This window comes from Struthio camelus, chromosome 15 (genome assembly GCF_040807025.1).
Source record: "Struthio camelus isolate bStrCam1 chromosome 15, bStrCam1.hap1, whole genome shotgun sequence".
Classification (NCBI taxonomy): domain Eukaryota; kingdom Metazoa; phylum Chordata; class Aves; order Struthioniformes; family Struthionidae; genus Struthio; species Struthio camelus.
Genome location: NC_090956.1, coordinates 6,209,182 through 6,235,234, shown reverse-complemented (window position 1 = coordinate 6,235,234; position 26,053 = coordinate 6,209,182). Strand labels below are relative to the sequence as shown.

The 26,053-nt window shown below is 41.8% G+C and overlaps 1 protein-coding gene across 1 annotated transcript; it reads left to right on the top strand.

Annotated features, from left to right (window-relative positions):
- The first annotated feature begins 372 nt into the window (after window positions 1-372).
- EIF3B (eukaryotic translation initiation factor 3 subunit B) lies at window positions 373-18,766 on the top strand. Its single transcript, XM_068909124.1, has 19 exons — window positions 373-937; window positions 5,375-5,567; window positions 6,062-6,181; window positions 6,276-6,333; window positions 6,985-7,113; window positions 8,194-8,351; window positions 9,269-9,400; window positions 9,517-9,583; window positions 10,212-10,258; window positions 11,109-11,319; window positions 11,936-12,008; window positions 12,569-12,691; window positions 13,220-13,298; window positions 14,370-14,508; window positions 15,114-15,239; window positions 15,743-15,820; window positions 16,288-16,396; window positions 16,929-17,047; window positions 18,214-18,766. Exons 1-18 carry the CDS (start codon window positions 388-390, stop codon window positions 17,030-17,032), a joined length of 2,496 nt encoding a protein of 831 aa, XP_068765225.1. The 5' UTR covers window positions 373-387; the 3' UTR covers window positions 17,033-17,047; window positions 18,214-18,766.
- The last annotated feature ends 7,287 nt before the right edge of the window (window positions 18,767-26,053 follow it).

Below are 26,053 nucleotides of genomic sequence, written 5' to 3'. Positions count from 1 at the left end.
CTCGGGAGGCTGGAAGGAGCCGCCATGTTGGACTCAACCACCGCGAGGGGCGAAACGGGGGAAGTCGTGACCACCGGAAGCAGAGAAGAGCGGAGACCGCCGCTGGCCCCGGGAGCAGCGGGAGGCGAGGGAGATAGTGACTTATTCTCCTTCCGCTCCCGCTCCGAGCGGCGTGGAAAGAAGAAAGGCAGCTAGCGGGTGCTGCGGCGGGGGAGGGCTTCCCCCCCCGCCGGTTGATCGGCGCCGCCGCGCGGTGCCCGCTGGGCCGCGCGCACATGGCCCGGCGGTAGGAGCCTCCCCGCCCCTCCCCCGCTCCTTTCGTCCGTCGCGCTTGAGGTGGGAGCGCGCGGCCGGCGGCGGCCCCAGCAGCCGCCCCCCACCCCCCCCATGCAGGACACCGAGGAGAGCCCGGCGGCCGCCGCCGCGCCCCAGGCCGAGGGGCCCGGCGAGGAGCCCGAGCAGCCCGGCGGGCCCCCCGCGCCGCCCGCGGAGCCGCAGCCAGAGGAGCCGGGAGAGGAGCAGGAAGAGGGCGAGTCTGAGGCGCCGCCGGGTCCTCCCGAGTCACCACAGCCGCCGCTCGCCGCCGAGGAGGCCGCCGTCGCGGAGCAGCCCGAGCCGGAGCCGCAGCCGCCGTCCGGCCGACAGAGCCCCGAGAAGGCGGAGGCCGCGCCCGAGGCCGAGCCGCCGGCCGGGCCTGAGGCCGCGCCCGAGCCGCCGGCCGAGGCCGAGGCGGAGCCGGTAGCCGAGGCCGGGCCTGAGGCCGAGCCGGTAGCCGAGGCCGAGGCCGGGCCCGAGCCGCCGGCCGAGGCCGAGCCGCCGGCCGAGCCCAGCGCGGCGGAGGAGGGGGAAGGGGAGGGGGAAGCGGCGCCCGCCGAGCCCGAGGACGAGCTCTCCTTCAGCGACCCCGAGGATTTCGTGGACGACATCAGCGACGAAGGTGCGGCCGGGAGCGGGCGGCCGGGCGGGCCCGGGCCTGGCCGCGCGGGAAGGGAGAGGCGGAGGCGGCCGAGGCCCGAGCCGGGGCGCGGGGAGCCGTCGAGCCCGGCCGGCTGGGCCCGGCCTCCCGCCGCGGGCAGGCGGAGAGGGGCCCGGCGCAGCGCTGGGGAGCGCGCAGCTCCTCCGCGCCAGTGCTGCGCGGCCCCGGGGACAAACGCAGCGAGCGCCTCGGGGGCGTCTTGCGTCCAGCGGGCTGTGACCGAGTCCCGCTGCAGGAGCTCGTTGTGAGGCGGAGAGTCCAGCCGGGACTCTGCCCGCGCCCCAGTCCGGCCGGCCTGGCGGCTGCTGGGCGCACGGCGGTCTCGGCCCGCCTTACACGGCGGTGCAGTGCTGGTCGCAATGGTTGTACCAACTACGACGTCTGCACTGTAGCAACGCTTCTTAAGCGCAATTTCTTCTTGCGTATCTGTGCACCTTGCCACGCTGCTTAATTGCCGTTGTTCTTAAATTTACCGTTAAGACCTAAGTATCGATCCATGGGCTGTCCCGACCAAGTGGAATCATCAACCTGGGTGCTTTCTGTGTGGCTCTGTTAGTTAACCTGAACTGTGAAAACAATTTCTAAATAGTCGATGAGATTTAATGAACTCGACTTCTTTGTTTTTCAACACCTCCATATGGAATTCTGCAGATGAACAGCGTGAGTTTGAGAAGAGTTACTGCTCAGTAAGAGTTGTCATAGGTACTCTGTGGCAAGAAAATATGGAAAAGCTGTTTCTGATGTTTGAAAGTTCAGACTGAAGCTCTTTAAAATGACTGGATATTGACTCTTAACATGAGTGAACCCCTGTGTGTTTACATAGATAATTATGGGAAGAACTAATTTTGGTGTAAGGGAGTTAGAGCTCTAATATCTTTGTTTCTTCCAGATGAGTCGTTCTTGATAAACTATTTCACTTCTTGAACAGCAGAAGTGTTTATCTTTTTAACCAATACTTATTCTGACATATGTGATCTCATGGGCCTCTTGTAGTAGTTATGTATGTCAGAACTGGAAAATGTTTCTTTCAGCATTTGGTAGTTCGTTCATAAGTCAGTCGTTTCGATTGGCAGTGAAGTGTGGGTGGTGTATGTGCCTTCTAGTATTCCAGTCCTATGTTTAGTTTAATGGACGATCAGGAGAGTATCATAGGTTAAGAAAACATTTTTTTCTGAATTCAGCAGTTTGTATCTCTTCTCACTTCTGTGTTTCTTAAATCTACTTTGGCAAAATTGTCTGCAGGAGTATAGCTAGATTCTTTTGGTCTAATCAAGTGTTTGCTTGATGTGCTTTGTCTACACTTGGGATGATTATGCTCATTTCTGTCTTTTTCCCCAAATGAGGCAGACTGCCCATCCTCACGCTTTCTATTATTAAGGATGAATCTGATTAACTTTTCAGCTATATGAGTGACATCATTTTAGTGACCAATTTACAGTGTTTAAAACTGCTGGTTTGGCTTTTCCACGTGCACGTGTTATTTCTTGAGCTGTCTCCTTCCTTTCTCTTTACCTTCACAACTCCCTACGGAGAAAGGCAGTCCGTCAGTGTCACAGAGCCAGGGCTATTATAATGCTTAATGTAACATCACGTTTTTCAAAATACTTGGAACTAGAGCAGCTTTAGGATTGGACCGTCTCGGGTATGTTACTTTATTTAACGTTTTTCCAGAATGATGTTGGCACGGCAGAACAGCTGATCCAAGTTCAAGCAAGAAGGGATGTGTCAGATAACCGCTTTGGTGCAATGAAGCTTCAGTTCAGATTCTGGTAATGGTCCTTAAAACTGGCAGGTGAGGGTAGCTGTATACCCACCACACCCTCCTTTCCTAGTGGAGTAGGAGCTGGCTAGACCAGCTTCTTACTCTTTGAAGATTCCTTTGTTCACAATTTTGAACTTAAGGCAGAAGTGTGGTACAGTGTAGGTATTTGTCTTTCATCTGTTACAGTTCTCATTCAGTACAGGTGTATTGTGTGTACTTGCACAAGAATCTAAATACGTATTACTTGGTTGATCTACAGGCCTACAAAGTCTTTTGTGGGAAGTGGTTATGAAAAAAAAAAAGACTAATGGAGCCTAAATACAAATAATCCTTCTGCGTATATTTCTTTTTCTGTTGGAGGCTTATGTGGAAGTGACCTTGCTGTTCCTTGTAGAGCACTCTTGCATGTTATATTTAGGAAAAAATCTAAGATATGGGACTACTGGGTACGTAAGAGATATACATGTTGGCATTTTACTGTAATACTAGATTTTGAAATTCCTTCCTTCAGTCCTTACTTTTGTAGGCATAGTAGACGCTTCAGTGCATGTCTCCTAAATCCTACTCGATTGATTAGCCTATCCCTAACTTTGGTGTGTAGTTAACTACCTGGAGAATAGCTAAGTACTGGAAGAATATTCTAAGATCCAGTGTATTACTAGGAAATAAACTTAATTGCAGCAGTCATCTGGGTTCATCTCTTCCGGATCTGTAACACAAAGTTTGAACCTGCTCTCAACTTTGTAGCAGAAAGCCAAAAGAAAGAAGCAGGGGAATGCGTCCAAAATACGTTCAGTAGTACCTTAAACCGCTTTTAATCTGTGTGGGCAGAAAATACTACATAGGGATCAGTTTCCAGTACGCATTGCTGCACTTCCAAAGAACCTAACTTTTTGTTGTTGCATTTTCCATTTTTCCTTCTTCTTCTTTGCCTGCCTGTTTATTCCAAGTAGTGCTCCTGAAGTTGTCGTCGTATGTGACCGTGTTTACTGGGACTAGTGCTTCTAGCTTCCTGTCAAGATTAGTAACTTCTTTGAACTCTTTCCAAAAATGGATAAAATGTATATTAGACTTGTGATATAAGTAGTTGACTTTTTCCAAATCCTAAAACTGATTTCTATTCATAAAACTTCTCCTGTTTCTCGTATGCTAGTGCAAATAGGAGGAGTTTGCAAGTTAATATCGTTCAACTTGCAACTTATGTTTGAGACCCATAATGTAGGCAAGGATTAAAATGTGCATATTTGAACAAGATAGCTAGGGGTAGTGTGGGATTTTCTTCCTGAAAAGGTTTAAGAATAATTTTTGGTTAAAGAAATTCGGCAGACTTGGCTTGGTGATACTAGCTCAATCCCTTAAGGTGATTTTTTTTGGTCGCTGGCCTTACAAATCAGTACAACTCCATAGCTGGGCAGTTTTAGTTTGAGAACTGTTTCAATTTATACACTAAATATGAGGGTTCTGCTGGTGGATACAGAGTAATCTGATAGAATTAACTTGAGGAATAAATTAAAGTTAGATATCCAGAACTCTACAGAAGGTATATCTAGACTTTTATAGCATAAAACTAATGCGACGTTGTCATTGCAGCTTCTGATTTTGTGCACAATTTACAGGTGAACTGTATACCTTCTCCATTTTTTTTTTTTAATTCCAGTGCAGTATGTAAGCTGCAATTGCTGGGTTACAGTGTTTCTGAATGTTCTCAGTTCTGTGTTTGTAGAACTTCAACTCTATGGTAGTAAGATTCTCTTCTTCTGGCAATCTCTTAAGGGTAGAAAGAAAATTGAAAGTTATAGTGCAGAGACCGAACAACCCATTGTACCAGCAAGTACTCTTAAGTTTATTAGATGATATAGGAAAGAGGGGTTAGTATGACTGAAGAATATCCAGTGTGTGAAAGGGTGTGTGCTCGTATTCGCTTGCTGCATGCTTCATACAGCTTTAAGTGCCTTTAGTTAGAATAGCTTCAATTTCTTGTTTAATTAAAGGTTGAGCTGGAGCTTGACTTCTCAACCATAATTATAACGATGCTAAGACATGCAGAGCTTCCAGTACAGAAGACAGTTTTAAATTATGCTACAACTCTTGTAATGTGGGAGGGAGGTACATATTACATTTTATTTTTATCAAAGTCATCAGGTTATAGTTTGGGTAGGTCTAATAGTCAGAGCTTGGGCAATAAATCTTGTAGTTGTCCTCTCTATCAGCAGTTTTGAGGACTTCAGGAGTCAGTTCTAACTCCTGAAACAAGCTAATAGTATGACTGTTGATGTCCTTAATGTAAGGTATATCTTTACGAGAGACTTGAAAGATTAACTGATTTAAGTTTGTGAAGAAACTGAAAAATCATGCCCTTTGGCAAGGAAGTACTATTAGATCACTACTGTGTGCTAAAACCTGAAGGAAAAAATGCACGTGTTTTGGAGAACGTGGTCTTTGTTGGAGTGTTCTGTGTGGACTTCAGTTATTTCTGATAGAGCAGAGCGTTCATTCATTACTAGGATTCTTAAGTCATGTTCCTTAAATTTGAAGTTGTCTTGTTTTCTTTTTGTTACTATTCTTTTCATCCTTCTATCTTTGTCTTTCATGGTATGGGCTGGTATCTTAATTTCTTGCGTGCTTTTTCTTTGCAGAATTGCTTGGTGATGTGCTGAAAGATCAGCCACAGGAAGCAGATGGAATTGACTCAGTAATAGTGGTGGATAATGTTCCCCAAGTTGGACCAGACCGACTTGAGAAACTGAAGAATGTCATCCACAAAATATTTTCCAAGTTTGGGAAAATTATCAACGAATTTTATCCGGAAGCAGATGGGAAGACAAAGGGGTAAGTCATGATAACTTCTGCTAGAAACACTCTCTGTGTTCAGGATGCTTTAGTTAGTTTTGAAAAATGTATTTCTGATGCTTTGGAAAAAAATGTTTCTTTGAAGCGGTGTCTGAAGCCGACTACGCAGCTGAGCAACCGCAGCAAGATTTTCAATTTCTAGACGTGATCTGTTATTCAGCAGGGAAGAGCTGCATACTTGCCCAGTTCTAGCTGTCATTGCAGTTCTCTGTTGTGTGAATTTGGATTCACCGCTTATTCTAGCCCGTTTACAGAAAGGAAATCAATTTCGTTTGGATCGTGCCCATTCAGCTAGGAAGCATATATGCGTATATGGTCAAAGTGGAAATTAATTGCTTTTGACCTTAACTGGTTAGGCATAAGAAGTTATTTTATAGATGTTGTGTACTGAATTCAGAGTTCTTTCCCATTGTTTCTTTTCCAGTATGAGCCTGTTATATAGTCAACACTGAATACGCTTTCCTTTGCTGCAGGTACATCTTTCTGGAGTACATGTCTCCGTCTCATGCGGTGGATGCTGTGAAGAACGCAGATGGATACAAACTGGATAAACAGCACACTTTCAGAGTTAACCTTTTCACAGACTTTGATAAGTGAGTGCAGCTATCATGTATCTTTATAGTTTTCAGGAGCGATTCTAATCAGGAGTATCTGCATTAAGTGTAACCAATCAAATTGCTCTTGCAGGTACATGACAATCAGCGATGAGTGGGAAATCCCTGAGAAACAGCCATTTAAGGATTTGGTAAGGTGTTCTTTGTTTTTGTTTTTTGAAAAAATGGAAAAGTGTTTTGCATATTACAAAACGATCACTTCGTTGCTGTGTTATTCATATGAAAATAGAAACCAGATATGTTAATGGTGTTGATTTAAGTAGCAGCAGTGATCGCATGGTCCTGTTCCTCTATTGTCACTGTCTTGAAGTGACAGGAGGCACTTAGTGGTTCTGCTTAGTATTCCACAGAGGGTAAAACTTAGAGTAAAGGAGGATTTGACATAAGTCACTTAAAAATGGAATTCTGAAAGCATCTTATATAATTTTAAATGCTCAAGGCAAACTTCTGTGGATGTTACCACTAGCTTTGTAAAATGTCCTGTGATGAAAGGAATAGTTTAGGAAAAAAACAAAACAAATCTAAAGGTGTTTTTTTTTTTTTTTTGATCAAGAGCTGTTGAGTAGCATCAAACACCGGGTCCACTTTTATAATCTATTCTCTTATACTCCAGTGACCAGTGGTCTGTATTTAATTTCAAAACTTGTTTGCGGTGGTAAGACTCCAAAGTTACATGCGCTGTATAAGGCAGGCTTCCACCTGCCAGGTGGATATTAGTTTGGGGAACTTGGTCGTCTTAGACTTCGACTCATTAATGATCTTTTTGCTTCTATTTCTCTTAGGGGAATCTACGCTACTGGTTGGAAGACCCAGATTGCAGGGATCAATACAGTGTGATCTTTGAGTCAGGAGACCGGACCTCCATTTTCTGGAATGATATCAAGGAACCTGTTCAAATTGAGGACAGAGCAGTGAGTGTCCTGGAAGTGCTGTACATCGCAGAGCTACTATAGAACTACTGTCAGTCTCCTTCAGTAGTTCTATAATATTTATAAGAGTTCACCATTTTTTTGTTTAAAAAACAAAATCCTTTTTTGTTTTGTTAAAATTCTGTCTTTCTCTCTTGCTCCTCTGTAGAGGAGCAGTGAGATTGCATCCTTTAGAATTAGGCTTAGCTGCTTAGGTAGAAAAAATGTTTACTTTTGCAGGAATGTCGAGTTAACTTGTCTTTCACCTTTCTATGATGCCTGATAGTTTCCTCACCTGTATGTTATAGGTGATTCAGAAAGATCTGAAAAGTCAGAGTTTGAAGAGTACTTTTTCTCAGTGCTGAATATACGCTTAACCGCTCTTTTAAGTATGCAGCTTCTAAACACCTTTTGCCTTTCTTCTGACTGCAGAGGTGCTGAAGAGGAATGGAATAGCTGGTTTGCTATTAGCATGTAAAGGGGACAGTTAGTGCCCTTCTGCAGAGAGATGACTTTTTGAGAACTGTCTGTTGATATCCAGAAACTTTTTCTTTCTCGAATAACCATTCTACATCAGCATAGAAAGAAACTGACTTTGGGGTGGAGAGTAATCTTGTTCACCACCATGGTCGCTGCCCCAGGTCTATATTGTTGATAGCCCTCCACCTTAGGTGAAGATCAAGAGCTGTGTCTTTGTTCGGAAGTTTAGGATACATCTAACTTCTGAGAAGGGTATGTTCTTACCAGGACTGAAAGCCAACAAAAAGAAAGCCAAGCCTATTTTCACTGGGTTTAATTGTCTATTACTATACAAAGATCATCACTATTCCTGGAAAACATTTTTGGTGATCAGTAAATTGAAGAGGTTTCCATTGGCAATTTTCAACCTGAAGACTAAGTATTGTGTATTATGTGCATGAAGTTAAACCTTACTCTTAGTGCAAGCTTTCTTTAATTCTGAAATGCTCATGTAGTAAATGGATTTGCAAGGCGTGATGCTGCAAGCGACCCATGACTCTTTCTTTCCCCATAGGAAATCCAGCATGAAACTAAACCTTTGTGTATACTCTTTTCTTTCCCCAGCGGTGGACAGAAACCTATGTACGTTGGTCCCCGAAAGGTACCTACTTGGCTACATTCCACCAGAGAGGCATCGCGCTTTGGGGTGGAGAGAAGTTCAAGCAAATTCAAAGGTTTAGTCACCAGGGAGTACAGCTTATTGACTTCTCACCTTGTGAAAGGTATGGAGTGTGACATTTGTTTGGGATTCAGAATCAAAATCATGAAGCACGTATGTTCTGGTTGCTGTGCTTTCAAATCTCATGTACATGGGGTCTTCAGTTCTCTTTTGCCTTTGGAAGTGCTGCTTTTCATGTATAGATCTCTTTTAGAATGAGTGAAACTGCCTCAATTTTTTTTTTTTTTGACTTCAGGAAATATTTCAGATTATTTTCTTCCAATATAATTGTTTGATGGAACTGAGCTGACAAGTCCCTTCAAAGACACTATTATCCCAGGAAAAAAAAATCTTAATTCAGATGTGATGTCTGTTGTGTTAGGTTTTCTAGTTCTTTGGAAAATTTTGTTTCAGTAGCATCTTCTATGCCTATAGTATTGAATGAATTCCTTGAGTTTTCTTTCACGTTAGACAGCTCTGTACAGAAGGTCAAAATTGGATGTGATCAGAGTCAGATGCATCTTGTTTCGTTAGCTTTCAAACAACAGACACTTGGGAGTGATTTGGCTTTATATTTTTTTGTAGTGAAGAGATACTATTTAGTACTAAATGGAGAGAAGTCTAGCATACCTATACTATAGTTCAGGTTAGCGAAGGTCAATGGATGTATATTTGGTTCCAAAAAATACTGTTCTCATGGCAAAACTACATAGTAAGTAACACTGTGTTTGGTGACTTCCCATTGCTTTAGACACTCGCACATAAATCTAGAACCTCTTCAGCGAGAAAGGTTCCAGGGAAGTACCATGTCTTGGAAGCCTTCTCCCCCTCTATCGCCTTATTCTTTTTCCCTCCTCTGCAAAGAATCCTACTGGAGAAAGTACTGTTTGAAAGTGCATTGAGTTTGAATATTATTTGGATAAAAACCTGTTTGTGCGGACGTGTTGGTTTCAACCATGAAACTAATTATTTCTTTTGTAGGTACTTGGTGACCTTCAGCCCATTGATGGACACGCAGGATGACCCTCAGGCCATTATCATCTGGGATATTCTGACTGGGCAAAAGAAGCGAGGATTCCATTGTGAAAACTCAGCTCACTGGCCTATTTTTAAGTAGGTGGAGCAGCAGCAGCAGAGGACAGATTATATAGAGCAAGTTGTCTTAGACTTTCTGCTTAATAAGAAGGCAGTTCCCTATCTAATATTTTATTCTCTTTTTATTTGCTTAGATGGAGTCATGATGGCAAATTCTTTGCTCGAATGACTTCAGATACGCTCAGCATCTATGAAACGCCTGTAAGTGTGTTGTTTTTGTTGTTTTTTTTGCTTCCCTCCCCCCCCATCCCCAAACTTATTGCATTAGAAGGTCAACCTTTTCCATGGTATTTTTAACTGATACATTTTAATAATAAACTCTACAAGTAGAGTTAGGCTTAAAAGGAGAGAAATCTACTTCCTCTTGTTTTTTTCTTTCCTGGGTGAAAAAACGGTAGCTGAACCCAAGAGCAAACATCACACTGTGCTTCTAGAAGGCCTAGAGAGCTCAATATACTACTTGATGAGAGTCAATAGCCTCAGTTATGTGATACTTCCCAGTTCTTAATTGCAGGTGAATGCCAGAAAGTCTATTTTGCTTTTCTATTCTAATACAGGCTGCTGTACTCAGGAATTGTACAAAATAATTATATTGGTAATTGTTTTATATATATATATATATATATATATATATATGTATATATGTACATATATATGTGTATATGTATGTATGTATGCATAGTGCAAAAATATGGGATAAATGATTTCCTAATACTCTACATTTATTTTCCTACCTTGTATGGATTCTAATAATGAGGGTCGAGGGCCGTGTATGAGGGCCATATAAGAATACATTGCTAATTTGAAAATTCCTAATTTCTTTTTTTAGTCCATGGGTTTATTGGACAAAAAAAGCTTGAAAATCACTGGGATAAGGTGAGTGTGTTCCTTTGTAAAGATAGCTCTTCTCTTTAGTTGTAGTCTTTAAATATCAGGGACTGTATTATAAGAGAGATCCTTAGACTGTTAGGTAGAGTAAACAGCCTAATATATTGAAGTGGTCACATTAGACTTGCTGTCAAAAAGGAAAGGAAAGTTGTCCATTTACTGATGTGCACAGGTGGCAGCTGTTGTGCTTTGAAATACTCTTCGTAGTACTGCTTAATCTAGGGACCTAGCTTGGAAGTCCTGTTCCTCGTGTACAAAACGAAACTGGAATGCAGTTTGTTAGGGAATACCTGTTAGGATTTCCACGTTGGCTTAAAACAGTGTTCTTTATACTGCCGGCTGACGTGGAACTTGTTTTTGTGCACGTCTACACAATAGACGCTATGATTCCTGAAAGCATGTTTCAGGTATCTTTCTTTAAGGCAACAAGAAAATTAAGCATACATGGGTGCAAGAGCATTGTTTCCAGTGTAATTTAATAGTGTGTGGTTTTTGTTTTGTTTTTTGGCTCATCAATTTGATGAGCCTATGTCTTAGACCTGTTGGGATTACTTGGTAAAGGGATCATACCTTCTCTTTACTTAGTGAAATCTGTTGGTTTGATAGCATTGGCCCTATAGCAAGTTTAAATGGCAGTTTAAAAATGAACTTTGTTATATGTACAAGGTTATTAAAGTGTTCTCAATTGTTTGTATTTGCCTTTTGTTATTGAGAGTTGGTATTTGTCTGTAGTTGAGCTGAATCACTGTAACATTGAGTTACAATGCTGAAAATGGTTTCTGCTTACAGTATTTCTAACTAAAAATTAAAATTGAATATTTCTAACTCTTTTGTATAGAGACTTTTCATGGTCTCCAGGTGGTAACATAATTGCCTTCTGGGTGCCCGAGGACAAAGACATCCCAGCAAGAGTGACTTTGATGCAGCTGCCTTCTAGACAAGAAATTCGTGTGCGAAATTTGTTCAATGTCGTAGATTGTAAACTGCACTGGCAGAAGAATGGGGATTACCTGTGTGTGAAGGTAGACAGGACTCCCAAGGGTACGCAGGTGTGTGGATTCTGGTTGTGTTCATAAAACTTGTTTTTTGTCTCATACTGACACCTAATTCTCTTACGTTACTATCTTTTAATATAGACAGAGGAGTGTAAATTATATGATGTCAAAGCTAATTTTTTTTTTAATTTGAATTTGAAGTATGGTATGTGAAGTGCCATATGCACATAATATTTGCATCCAAGATTTGCTTTGAGTTTACTGGCATCTTGGACTTGTTTTTAAAATGGGTGAGGGCTAGACCCCCTCACCTCTCTTCCTGCTCACAGTTGTGCAGTTGTTGAACCCATAGGTCATGCTGCATAATTTACTATGTGTTTCTCTATCTTAATTATATTTTTTTAACAGTCTGAAAAGGAACAAATTTTTGTGGAGAAGTCTTGCGTTGTTATTTATCGGAAAAAGAATTTAGAATGTGTTAGGTAATGAAAACCAAAATGAGGCATACTGAATGTATCTGCTTCCTTCAAGGAAACAAATCTCAAGTCTTTGATTTTTATCACAAGTACTGTCAGGCGAATTGTTTAGTCATCCTTCTATTTCTAGGGATTGAAATTGTTTACTGTAGTGCTTTGTAGACTGAATAATGAGTTGATCTTGGCCTTCACAGGGGGTAGTGACCAACTTTGAGATATTCCGAATGAGAGAAAAACAGGTGCCAGTGGATGTGGTAGAAATGAAAGGTAATGCCAAGTATTTCCTTACTTTTGATTTTTAACAATGTTTTAGGCAACCTTCTATTGTAGACGTTTGCACCTTTCTTTGTAACTCCCACCAACACCTGACAGTTGTTAATGATAATTAGAAAGCCAACTCTTTTTTTTGTTGAAAATTATAGTATTTGTGTTGCAGGACTTTTTGTGTAAAATCTGAGAAATCAAACTAGTTGCTATTTGTGCTTGTTGTTGATTTTAAAAAGTGACAAAACTGAAAATATCTTATTATTAAAGATGCTAAGGCTGAAGATTATGCTCAGATAAGCAAGTAAATTATTCTGTAGCAGATGAAAGAATCTGGAGCCAATGCCTGTGACTGTGAAACACTTCCTATTTTAAAAAAAAAAAAAAAAAAAAAAGTCCTGCATTTGCTTTGTCAACTTCTGTTTTTTACGAGGTAGTCTTTATAGCAGCGATTAACTGATGGTTCCTGTCTTCAGCATCTTGGGTTCTCTGGTAGCTGCTTGAAGTCAAAGCTCTGTGTTGTCTTTTGACTGAGTTTTGACTCTTCTTTACTTTTATTACAGAAAGCATCATAGCCTTTGCTTGGGAACCAAATGGAAGCAAGTTTGCTGTGTTGCATGGAGAAACTCCACGAATTTCAGTTTCCTTTTACCATGTTAAAAACAATGGGAAAATAGAACTGATAAGTAAGTGACTAAAAACTGGTGAAAGACGCAGATATTAAGCATTTTGCAAGCCTAGGCAGTAGACTCACAATTGCAGTTTTGTGGTAAATGTCACCTTGTGACATTAGTCGTATGCCTAACCCTGTATTCTAGAAATCTGAGTTTCTGGAGAGATCTAAGCTGTGTTTTCACTTGGAATAACTCCAGGATCTGTGAATAGAAGGTTGATTAGCCAGAATAATTTAGTGTCCTCTGGGAAGTCCATGCAAGGCAATAGTACAGACTTAATCAGCTCACTTTAGATATAATTTATGTCCAAGTCAGGTAGTGTGGTCTTCTGATCTTCCTCCTCTTCTATTTTTTTTTTTTCTGCTAGCTTTGCATGTTCTCATACTACTTTTGTCTTTAGAAGCGTAGAGCTAATCATGTAAGGACTTACTTGCAGAGTTCAGAAATGTCCTTTGAGCAACAGGTGGATTTAGCTGCTTGTAAACTACTTGATGGCATTGGATTGAGACTTCTTTCTCCATGTATATTGTTTCCTTCCAGAAACATTTGACAAACAGCAGGCAAACACGATATTCTGGAGTCCTCAAGGACAGTTTGTAGTATTGGCTGGCCTCAGAAGGTGGGTATTTCACAGGTTACTGAACAGCATATTCATTTTCAAACAGGAAAAAGGCTGGAATATCTCATCAAGAAGTGTATAGTATCTCCATGAAAGTTCTTAACACAAACTTTCATAACTCTTAAGTGGACAAAAAAAATCTTGCATACTAATTATTTTGGTTGTTGTTGAGTGTCTACTTACATTAAGGAGTCTCTGAAGAATGCAACTATTGTAATTTGGCAGTTGGATTCTAATAGGTGCTTGACCTTGCTGAGGCTTACAAGGCTTTTAATTGCTTGTAAGCTGTCCCAGTTGTGGTGTTATGTAAACATTGGTATCACGTCGCAAAAGCAAAGGAGAGCAAGAGATGCGATTTCGTGATGTAGCTTAGTCCTCTGTAACTTTCGCTTGCTGCTTCTGCTACATCAGTTGAAGAATGAATTTTTCAACAAAACAGTACACATTTAGAAACGCTCTTTAGTCATTTACTTTCCAAGTTAAACACTGACTTAGGACAAATTCAGCTTGTACCGCACGTGGCCACTCTTTAAAGCTACGACAACTACAAAAACTCAATTTACTCTGGGCTATGCTTCATAAGACAGTTGATATATTGTCAAGGAGTTATCCAAAAAAGTTACATCAGAGCAAGTGAAAAAGGTTTTAATTAACCAATTAAGTAGTATTTGGCTTTACATGTTTTCAGAAAAAGCCCTGCTGCTAATCTTATAAATCTGTTTTTATTTTTATCTTGTTTTCACTGCTTCAATGTGTCTAAGCATATGGTTGTTAAACTCTGGCTGTACCTCAACTATCACCTGGCTTCATTATGACTTTAAGAATAGAAATAAAATAGGTACAGGTCACTGAACACAGAAACAGAGATGTATAATGCATCATTCTTATGTTTCGTTATTCATCAAATTGTTTCACACACCAGTATAGCCTGATTTTTAAAGGCATTCCACAAGCTGCATCTTTACACCTCCTCACTACATGGATAATTCTTTAGAGCAACCAATAAACAGGCTTATACCCCAAATGTGTTTCTGTGACTTTAAACCAATCTGTCTCCCTTTATCTTTGCAGCATGAATGGTGCCTTAGCGTTTGTTGATACGTCTGATTGCACCATGATGAATATTGCTGAACACTATACAGCTTCAGATGTGGAATGGGATCCTACAGGCAGATACATTGTGACTTCTGTGTCTTGGTGGAGCCACAAGGTACTAATATTTTCTTTTTTTTTTCCCCCACTCTTCTTTCAGAGATGCTGAAAAGGTCTTTTGATTAGGAGAAAAAATTGACACCTATCACTCTTCATACGTCAAAGACTCATAACCTGCACCGTAGTTTTATCCGTTAACCTCTAAGCATTTAGCTTGAGCCCAGGTTAGCTTTGGTCATCCATAATAAGTTCTGGAAGGGCAGTTCATGAGTCTGAACTGAGAGTCCTTTTCCTGAATTGGTCCATACAGAATAGCAAGATATGCTGTCGTTCTACTTTCAAATGGTTCTAGCCACTGCAGTTTAACCCTTTCCTCTACAAGTATAGAGTCTTAGACTTTAGGATATGCTAAAGGGGTTGCCAAGTTTCAAATTGTTGTGCTCGTCCAGAAGATAACTTCTTGCATTTGTTGTGGAACAAATGAACTTTGTGGGTTTTTTGAGGACCTGGACTTCTGCAGAGAAGGTGCTAACAAGAGAACCCTTGTTCTTTTGGCTAATGATGCTGGTTTTTTATATATAAAAGACCTTAAAAGAGAGAGAGTGAGGACCTGAATGTTAAGTTATAGCTTATCTTGGTTAAGATGCCTCACTACTCTTTCAGGTGGACAACGCGTATTGGTTATGGACCTTCCAAGGCCGTCTGCTTCAGAAGAACAATAAAGACAGGTTCTGTCAGCTTCTCTGGAGACCCCGACCACCTACCCTGCTCAGTGAGGATCAGATAAAGGTAGTGTATTCCAGTGACTCCTTCCGCTGACGATGATTTGGCATAAGCATATGTGGCTTATTTCCTCCTCAGGAGTATGAGACCCGAACTGTTATCGAGTTATGGAATTGTCTTTCTCCCTGGATTTATGAAAAACTTATATATTGCCATAAGGGACCTCACTTCTGGGGACAACTGTAGATATTAACTGGTCTGTAAGTTCAGAATAGAAATGGTGACCAGTTGCGCTTACTGTTAGGGTCCAGTGAAAAGTTATAAAGAACAAAATAGAATTTAGCTATCCGGGTTCCGCTAGTTGCATGTTTACAGAAGCATTTACATTATCTATAGTTACAAGCCAGGAAGAGCAAATAAAATTATAGTGAAGGAGAGTTGCCCGGAAGAGAGATGTTTTACAAAAATGCTGAGCCTGCCTAGGCCTACCACAAGTCACTCTTACAGAATACGATGGTTGTGGTTGCTGGTCTTCTATCCTAGTTGAAATAAAATTCTCTGTTTTACAGCAAATTAAGAAGGACCTGAAGAAATACTCCAAGATCTTTGAACAGAAGGATCGTCTGAGCCAATCCAAAGCTTCAAAGGCAAGACGCTTTTGGCATCTAATAATATAGATGAAAATTTAGTAACTTATACCTTGTTATTTTGTAATGATCGTATGCAAGTTACATTTCTTGAATAACAAAACATCTGTGCTTATTTGAATCCCATTGTTTAGAGCTAGTTGCAATAGGAAATTCAGATAGAGATACTGCTGAATTCTCAGCTTAAACCATAATGAATTTGGAGACTCTCTGGTGATACCTCATTAACCAAAGGTGCTAAAACTTACAGGGTTTTAGTGACTTGCTGTATTAATGACTTTTAATTAAAACCTCACCAAAACAGCTTTTTGTTTTCATAGAAGAAAGATCCCTTTGGGGGGGGGGGGAGGGTGTCAGTAGAAGGGTATGTTCATGAGAAAAAAAAAAATTGACTTGTTAAATCAAATCTACTTGTGATGTATTTGTTTATTGAGGGGTTTATTAACTACATTTTCCTGCCTCTGTAGGAGCTGGTGGAAAGGAGACGTACAATGATGGAAGAGTTCAGAAAGTACCGCAAGATGGCACAGGAGTTGTACATGGAACAGAGGAATGAGCGTTTAGAGCTTCGAGGAGGTAAGCCTCACACAGCACTTGTAAAGACTTGTTGCTAGATAACTACTACTACTTACCAAATAACTACTCTGTTCCAGGAATCCATTCTCTTTTTCTCTCCCTCCATGTCCTGCCAAAACTAGTTTCTTGTTCTCTCAGGGTTGTTCACTGTCCTTTTTTTCTCTTGAATCTCAGTGGATTTGGATTTTGCACAGGAGAAAACTCAAAAATAGTGCTGGCTTACCAAATTTTAGTTCCTGTTTTGTGCCATCTTCCCTCCTGCCCTTCCCCAGACTAAGCGTCACCTTGACTTTGGGATAAGACTGTAAAGAGGTTTGGGTGTTGTGTTTAACCAGAAACTCCTCAAAACCCTATAATGGGAGATGCCTTGTTTGGCTTTTGGGTTTAAGGAATTTAGCACGTCCTTGTTCTGATTCAAAGCACCAAATACCTCTGATTTCCCTGCAGTTTTAAAGAACGTATGTAAGTGCATCAAACCTTTCTCTGGTTGTCTTGTTCAAGGCATTCAGTGTTAATGCTTTCTCCCTTCCAGGGGTGGACACAGATGAACTGGACAGCAATGTCGATGACTGGGAGGAGGAGACTGTTGAGTTTTTTATCAATGAAGAAATTATTACTATTGCAGAACCAGAGTAATCTAATAAAACTGTGGTAAGATAGCTTACCTCTCAGTGGAGAAAACTTTCTATCAGCTGTTGCTGTACATTCAATAATCCGCTTCAGAAAGTTAGACCTGTTTAGCACACAAGTGAATGTGTTAATGTCTGACTTTGTTATGCTTTCTCTGTGGCTAGAGGGGATAAACAAAAGCCTTTCAAAAAATCCTTCTGTCAGATTTATGAACTGTACTGAGCCAGAATGCTGTCTCTGTCCTGTCTTGCTAGAGTGATTGAACTCATGACAGAGCCAGGATCAGCTTTTAAACACAGTGCTTTTCAAACTCTAAGCTCTGTGGGTGGCAGGAAAAACCTTTTATAATTAGTATTAAATAGAAATGTTGCCTTTTGGAAAGATTTCATGTTGGTTCAAGACTAGACAATTTAAATACTATCGTAAAGACTATAGGAAGTTGACTGCAGACTGATTTAACTTTGAGTAGATTTTTGAATATCCTCATGAGCTCTGCTATCACTTTCTAGAAACATTGGTTAGAATTCAGGTAGCAGCAGATTCTGATGTATTGACTGCCACTGCTTGTTGCTGAATTTTTTTTGTTTAATCCAATGCTTTTCCCAGTTCCCTATTTGTATATTCATATTGTGTATTTATATGTCAAAAACGGAGGCTAGTTTCCGCAACTGATGTAGCATATGTTCTCTTAGGGAGCTTGAAGTTGCTGTATCCAGGAGAGGTAAGATAGTTTGATAGCAAAGGCACTTACATAGGACTTAAGCTCTGTGACAGAACAAGAATGCAGTCTGGGTTTTGAGACTTCCCTTAGCTAACAGGAAGGGGAGACTGGAAGCATACCTTCTGCAGCTGTGAGTCACCCTACCGCTCTTAGGCTCCAGATATCTAATGGAGTGGAAGTAAAATACGAGCAGTGCACTTCTTGTACCTGCCCAAAAACTTAATAGCCTTAGAACATTTAGTATACTTGCATCTAGCTATCCTGATTTACCATGTCCCGTACCTGGGAGAGATCTTATATGGAGGAAAGAGGGAGAAAAACTGCCTAGTGTCTGGATTTAAGTAAGCATCAGTTTAAGAACGAGTGTAATGCACACTTCTAATTTTTCACCAGCTAGCATCTGTGGTAGTGTTGAACTGTGTGTATAAAGTACAGTAACTGGCTCATCTCTTCTCCTTTTCTGCAGCACCACCGTATCCCGTGCTGAAAAGAGGTTCGTTCATTTTCAGAAAGCCTACATCAACTTTGGAATTTTTAATCCATATTCTCGCACTCTGGAAGGGTGGATGCACCAGGTTTTCACCATTTTGACACATCGTAGTGCCTTTAAGTCTTGCTGCCTGCTACAGTGGGATATTGGAAAGGCACTGCTTTTAAATTTTTATTCCTTTCTTTTTTTTTTTTTTAATCCACTACTACCAGTATTTACTTCCTGACTTCTGTGCAGTGCTTACCAACTGGCAATTTTTCACTATTGCCGGTGAGGTGAGTTTCATCAGTGCACCTCTGTCTTACACACATGCACGATGTTTCTGTTTCAGGACTCTTTTTATGTCCCAGGTGCATGGACGGGTGTTCATTTTGTTTGGGGAAAAGTCAGCAGAACCATTTTTTGTATGATGTGTTTTAGTGTGCTGAAGCAGCACTACAGTGGGCTATATCCTCCTCCTTTCAGATTGTGAAAGGATCTCTTCCCTCAATGAGCTGAATATGGAAATAAAAGCAGACCTATACTAAAACCAGGCTGGCTATGTGTTGTTTGTAGGGAATCCTTCCCTGAATCACCATTGTCAAGCATACCCGGAGTAATAATAGTGTATTTGCTGTATTGAATCCACAGTTGCCTTGGGTGGTTTTTTTTTTGTCTTGGTTCCTCATGGCTATTCTGATTGTTTTTGTTTTGTTTTTAACCGTGATGGTACAACTCATTGATCTTACAGGATGACTTGTTAACTATAGTGGAGTGACTGGAAAATGAGTGCATTTCTTAAACCCTCTTACAAACCGATAATAGCCTCAGGAATTATAGAATTTGTTTGAGGCTTATTAGTGAGCATTGGCTGAAAACTTTCAGAGAAATACTCTCTATACACATGCCTTAGGCTCCTTGTTACATATGTATTTTCATATCAAGAGCCCTCTGTGTTAAGAGGGGAAAAAGTATACTTAAACCTGGTGGAGCAACTTCTTCATATTCATATCTATGAGTAGAAATTCTCTTCTGGATCTAGACAGAGTAGGGAGATTGCCAGCCTGGTGCTTTTCCTTTGAGGGGCAGAGGAGAGAATCAGGATCTTCACCTGTCTCCTCTCCGAGGCCTGCCAGAGAAATTGCTTGTGAGCCCTCCTGACTTTCTCTCTTTAATCTCCCATCTCACTTCAACATAGCAGCTTCTCTGTGGGAGGTAGAGAGTAACCCTCTGTGTGGGGCAAAGGGTAGCCCCACACAGCTGGAGGCAGCCAAGGGACCGTAATGTTTCTGCCACTCACTTTTCTTTGTCCTTCGGTGAACTTCCTGTGATACCAAATGCACAAAGCCCTCAGTTAACTCCTGTGTTCTCTGGGAAGGCACTTCAAAAGGGCTATTTTGTAATTATGATATTGACTTAACATTTCAATAGTTCACTCTTAAATCAGCAGGTGTTTTTCCAGATGTCTGCATTAGTTTCCACTTTTCTGCTTTTATTCATTCAGACCCCATATATACAGGGATAGAGACGATTAAAGTTCTGTCCGTAATATGTACCAATCTCTTAACTGGATTGGGGGAAAAAAAAAAAATCTTTACTTTCTGCCAAAACAATAGAAAAGGACATCTAGCACATCCAGGTATTCTTCAGTAATGACTTAAACTTCTAGAGCAAAATAATCAACCCCTTTTTTTTTCTTGTAGACCATTTACCAAGAATTTATTAATCATGAGTTTAAAGGGTGTTTTTTGTCTGCCTCTATGCAATGAAGTTTTAGTAGGCTCTTGTCTTTTATTCCTGGTCATTTTCAAAGTAAAAAAAAATGTAATGCCAATGTTAAATGAACTGAATCTTTCTCTCCTAACACTCTTCTCTGAAGTGTGCTAAACATGTGTCTTGATCATCAGTGAGTAAGAAAATCTTGATGCTCCTGTAGGAGCTTTGGAAGCCAACAGGACAGTTGTCCTGACCAGCAGTTAAGGCCTCTTATCTCCAATACTGGTATTTCTGACACTGTTCACTTAAATTGCTGTCTTTTCTGTAGCATTTCTTATTTCAAATGCTTCTTGCAAATTGTGTGCTACAGGCATGGGTACGTATGTGGTAAATTAGTCTACTTGGCGTATCTCAGAATAACACTAGGAATTGTATGGGGGAGGGAGCATCCTGCTGGATGAAGTCCATGTTAGTTTATGCTTCAGCTGCTCTAAGCCATGGCTTTCAGTCTGTGGCCCTTGTAAGGGCTTCTGAAAGATGATGGAGAGAGGCAGGGTTCTGAGTGCTATACGTAGGGAGGGGAGCAGCAAAAAGCTTTCTACAGCAGTTGTGCCTCCACTGAATGCCTTCAAGGATCTAGAACTTGAAGAAAATTGAAGCAGCATTAAGTAGGATAGTCTCATTGTATTTGTCAGTGTTGCCTTTTTAAATATTTTAAATGATTGGCTTTGACTAGCAAGACTAACTGGAACAATTAGTATAATCTTGGTTCCTGAAATTGGGCTAGTCTTTACTTCTACCATAGGCTTTATTTTGAGTTTGTAATGAATAAACTTTCTCAATGATCTTTTAACTACCTACACTCCTTCAATGCAAACTTCACAGAGCAAGTTTTGTTCACTTGCTGCATTGTTTTAACCTCTTAAGTTCTAGTACTTTTTTAGTTAAAAATTTACTGTAACTTTTATGATGAGATTTGACTCTTTTACTATCTCAATAAATAAGACAAAAGGTAAATGTGTTGTGTTTTTTAAATAAGAGATTAGAATGAATGGACTGACCATAAAAATACTGAAGGATTACCTCCCCGAAAGTGAGTTATGAAATGTCACTTGCATGAAGTGGCAATACCACAGAAGTTTGCCCTTAGTTCAGGGGAGGCAGCAAACTTTTTCTTGACTGTCTCAATAGCTGCTGTTCTTGCACAAGCCTGGAGGGCTGGGATGCTTCCTGTGTGCTGCTCAGCTCAGCCAAACATGGGCCCCTGTATCTGATTGTGCTGGGTTTGCTCCCAGAGCAGGGAGGGGAGGAGAAATCTGGAGTCCTAGAGGCAGAAAATGAAGGATGTGGCCTGCTCACTGAGGGGATATGCAATTAGATTGTATGTGGAAGCACTAATTTGGGCCACCTGGATGCTTGCAGGCAGGTCGGTTTGCTTGTGCCTTCATCTAACATCTCAGAGCTGCTCCTAGCCCCTAGTATTCTCTTGGGTGATTTAAGGGAAGATGCAGCTAGACCCTATGTTACTCCCGGTGTCCTCTGCAAGGTGGTGCAATGGTCACACACTGTCTGCTCCCTGCAGCCTGGCGCAGCAGGGAGCTACTGCAGTCCCTTGTCTGCCCTGGAGCCCGGTCTTTCATTGCTGCCTTCTTCCTGCCGTCATCTCCCACTGGAGGAGCGCACGTGTTGCATCTCCCTTCTTTCCCTCGGGGTGGTCTCTGCTGCTGCTGCCTCTGAACTGTTCTGTCTCCTGCTGCTGCAGCCTCCTGAAGGACTGCAAGCCCAACGTGCACCTCCCTGGGCAAGTCGCCAGCCCTGGGCTAGGGAGAAGGTCAGGAGCCCTCCTGGCATCATCTCGCAGCTCAGCCATGCAGGAGCAGCAGCTCGTGGTGAGTCCACTTGGGGGGGAACATGAGGGATGGGGAGGGGGAGCTGGGTTGTACCCAGCTCTGTCATTCCTGATCTGCTGGACAGCTATCCTGGTGTTTCTGGGCTCTGTGGCCCAGCTGTAGAAAAAGCCCCGTGCTTGCTCTTTTAGTGCAAAGCTGTGTATGATTTCAAGCAAAAACTGAGTAAAAGTAAATACCCTGCAAAGAAAAGTGCATAACAGGGGAGATGAAGCTGGATACCCAGGCAGGTGGTGGTTGCTAGTTTTCCTAGAACAGGGGTTTGCAAGGACTACCTTGTGCCTGTCTTTGTTCTGTGTTTGAGTGCTGGATTATTATAAGCTGCCAAGGACAGCTGGGATTGTAGTCCTCTCCAAGTCCTTACCAGCATCCCAAGAGTTTGGCATTTCTCTGTGTTGATCAGGGTGAGAGGAATGTTTTGAAAGCCCTTCTCCAAGTTTCAAAAGCCTTTCTCCAAGTTTCAATTTTCAACCCTGTGGCTCTCTTTCAAACTCAAGTATTACATTCTTCTGTCTTTCCCTGTGTTGAAACAGGGCGGTGGCATAGACTGAAACCTCTGCTCAGAGTGGAATCTCTCTTCTAAAATAAAGCCAATAATATCTTGAATACCTTGCATTCCTTTCTAATACACACACACACACACACACACACACAGAATCCTTGATGCTTGGTATGACCTTTCTCCACATGCTGATGGCTTGGGTTTGCTTTTTGTTTTTACCCTCGGTGGCTAAGATTACTAAAGACGGTGATTAACTGAACCGTTCCGGGAAGTTAGGGCCGTCCAGGTGAGACTTGTACTATCCCCTGCCCTGCCAGAGTAGGGATTGTGGTCTGCAAGGTAATGTAATATCTTCAAAGCTTCTAAGTGACAGTAGAGTTTGGCCCATGGGAGTTAAGTGCTCATAACGGCATCATTCAAATGTATTCAGGCAGATGATGAAGCTAACTGTTACATTTTTCTGAATATTAAAGCTATCTGAAGCTAGGGAGCCCATCCTATATTATGATAGTGAAGGGATGTTACTTTGCTGGAGGTACCCAAAAAAACCCCATGTACTGGAGTGTTCTAGAGCTGCAGCTGCTTCAGGAAACCCTCATTAAACTCAGTTGGCTAGACTTACTAGTTGCATGTAACCTTTTAACAAGCCGGTTTAAATAATTGGGCATCCTCCCGATAAGACATCATTTACGTACACTATTCATTGTTTTATCAGGGTTAACTATCCTTTCAGGAGCTGTTAAGGAGATGCTGCTGCCCTTTATGAAGGGGAAAAGAGACACAGAGAGGTGAAAATAGAATTTTTCAAGTCTCTGTTACTTGCTGAGACTCCCAAGGACAGCTCCTAGGTGTGACTTATACTCCTGTTTCTGCAAAATCAGAATTGTTTGTTTTTTTTTTTTTTTTTTTGGGGGGGGGGGGGGGGAACCTAGGCCCCAAGGTCCCACGCCAGGCACATAGCTTTAAGACTCTTGGACAGTGTGACTCACCTGCAACTGCAAAGGGAGTTGCAGGCCAAAGCAGGACTCCAGGGTGCCTCAGGATTAGCCCCATAATTGCACCATTATGCCATACTGTTTCTCTATTACTTCTCCTATAAATTGAACAAGAGCCCGTATTTTTCAGCCTGTATGTTATTAATACTGTTGAATGCTGCTTGTGTGTTTGATAAAGTAATCTCTGTCAAACTGTCTGTGTTTCAAGATGGGGTAACCTGTTTCTGTATCAAATTAACCTGCTTGCACTTATCATAAGGCACTTGTAGTTAATTGCGGCTTTATAATAGCTCCAGTCGTGCAATGAATTCCACATAAACAGGCTTCTGTGCACCCCGGGAGCTGCACAGATCACAGCCAACTCGCTCTGATCTCGTTGAACGGGCTCATAATGATCGCTACCTGGGATTAAATGAAATGGATACTTACTGAAATGCAATTCCCCTCCTTTGTCACCGATAACTTTAATCAGTGTTTTGGGAACACTTTGTGAATGTGCTGAGCTCTACAGCTGCGGGTGCCGCGGTGCCCTATCCCCGAGCGCTCCCACTGACAGCAGCAATGACACGGCTGATTTCATCCTGCCGATTTCTCTGGCAATCGCTTTTGAGTCTTGCTGTGTTACAGACAGAAATGGGGGAAGAGGGAGGAAGAACCTGTCAGGATAAAAGTGCAAATCATGGGAGAATTAACAGTTGAAACTTTATAAACTTCCTTAAACTCTCAAGGCCTTAAACTTCAGGTTTTAAGATTGAGCATTGGAATAGATGTAGTGAGAAGCAAGAGGTGACCCTGGTACTCGCAGGTAAGTCCGAGCGGCCCGAGTACCTACAAACCGCTCGGCCGTATGTGCAGGTGGCCCTTCGCGTTCGTCCCATCAGCGAAGCCGAGGCAGAAGAGGGAGCCGCTGTCGCAGCCCACCAGGCGGGCGAGCAGGTGAGGCAGGTGGGAAGGGCGAGGGTGGGCGCGTGCCCCAGCCCAGGCTCCCCGAACAAGCCCTTCCTTCCAAACCCTGCAAAATGCTCGGCCTTGCTGCGATGCAGCAGAGATGCAGCTTTTCATGCAAAAAGCGCTTCCTTTCACTAGTTTTGCATCCCTCACCTCTTGTTCAGGGAGGCAGGGGTTACAGAAGGTCCTGACCTACCTTTTCTACATCATTGCATGTATTTACGTACTTTTGTGTCCCTTTTATTTGCCTCCTTTTCCAATGTAAATCCAACTCTTTTGGATCCAGTTCAGCTGCTCTTTTCTGAAACCTTCCTGAATGCATGCTAACTTTGTGATATCTCTTGTCTCCCGTATGCAATACTCTAGTGATAATAGCTCTCAGAAGCAGAGGGCACGGATTGCTATTTTCCTCTTTATGATTATCTTAAGAATGTAATTCTTGTTTAGTGCATCACTGGCAAAACATCTATTTTTATTTTTATTTTTTTAGCAGCCATTAACCTGACAAGGACGTCAGCCTTATTTTTATGCAGCTTATTCAGACTCATCATCTGCCCTGGAATCTATTTTCCTCTAATGGAAATCTGGGAAGGAAATGTACATGACATTAGGCTGAGTAACCTTTATCTATGAGAATGAGTTTCTCTTAATAATGCAAATGATTGTAATTATGAAAGCAAATGTTAATTGACTGGGCAATTGAAGCCCTTAGATTTCTCAGTGGGTTTTTGGTTACATCATGTTCTTTGCTATTTTTACTCCCAGCTTAACTTACTTAGAGCCACTTCTGTCTGCTTATTGATCCTAAATCAAAATTGACTGTGTTATTGTCTTGTTATCTTCCGCACAATAGCAAAAGATGTATGCTTTTAGAATACCTGCTAGTTAGACAAGGTGTTGGCATCAGATTGCTGCTACTGTCTGATACAAAAACAAACTTCAGAGCAGCTGGAATAGAAGGATTCACTAGGATGCATGGAGGCACTGCAAGCAAAATTTAGACGTTGCAAGGCATCAAAGGGGCCCCAAAGCGTTGCAGATCAAATTTGTAAATAAAACACGCTGACCTCATTCTGCACACTCTGTTGTTGGCTGGAACGTCACATTACAACGTGCACATGCTTGTGTGTGAGCCTGTCTTGTACATGCAAATGTTGATTAAGAGTTTGTCCTCAGGATGTTTCAGTTCTTAAGGTCTGAGCTGGACCAGCGAGAACAAAAGAAGGGAAAAATGACATTCTGGCAAGTGACAACTTGCTGGTCAGAAGTAGAGATGCTCATTGGAAACTCAGACTTTTGCAGGAGATGCAAAAAAAAAAAAAAAAAAAAAAAGGGAGAAAAATCAATCAAAGTCTTGACATTTCCAGAATAACTATGGGCACTTGTTCTAGAGGCTTGTTTCTCCTGAGCCAGGCACACCAATGCAATTGTTCCGTAGGTCAAGTGGTGGTTGATCTATGCTTTAGTTGCTTACCTAATGATGTATTTATCAGAGAGTGAAAGCTGCTCTGGAGTATAAGGCACAGGGTTCTCTGTCCCTTCCCTTGAGGCTTGAACACTTCCTTATAGGCTGCTCCAGCAGAGGAGAAAGAATATCCTTCTCCACTATAATTATGTACTATGATAATTATGTATCAAAATAGATCTTAAGGGACTGAAAAGAAACAGAACCAGTTCGGTAACCTGCTGTAACTCTTCTCCTACCCTTATTTTTTCCTAGTAAAAGACACAAATGGTATGAAATTGCTGCCCTTGAGTGATACAGGAAT

What these genes read in the sequence shown, in the direction of transcription:
- EIF3B (XM_068909124.1), top strand. Translation starts at nt 388, where the DNA reads ATGCAGGACACCGAGGAGAGCCCGGCGGCCGCCGCCGCGCCCCAGGCC. An exon ending in GGACGACATCAGCGACGAAG is followed by an intron (nt 938 to 5,374) that starts GTGCGGCCGGGA and finishes TTTTCTTTGCAG; the next exon opens with AATTGCTTGGTGATGTGCTG. An exon ending in TGTCTTGGTGGAGCCACAAG is followed by an intron (nt 14,509 to 15,113) that starts GTACTAATATTT and finishes CTACTCTTTCAG; the next exon opens with GTGGACAACGCGTATTGGTT.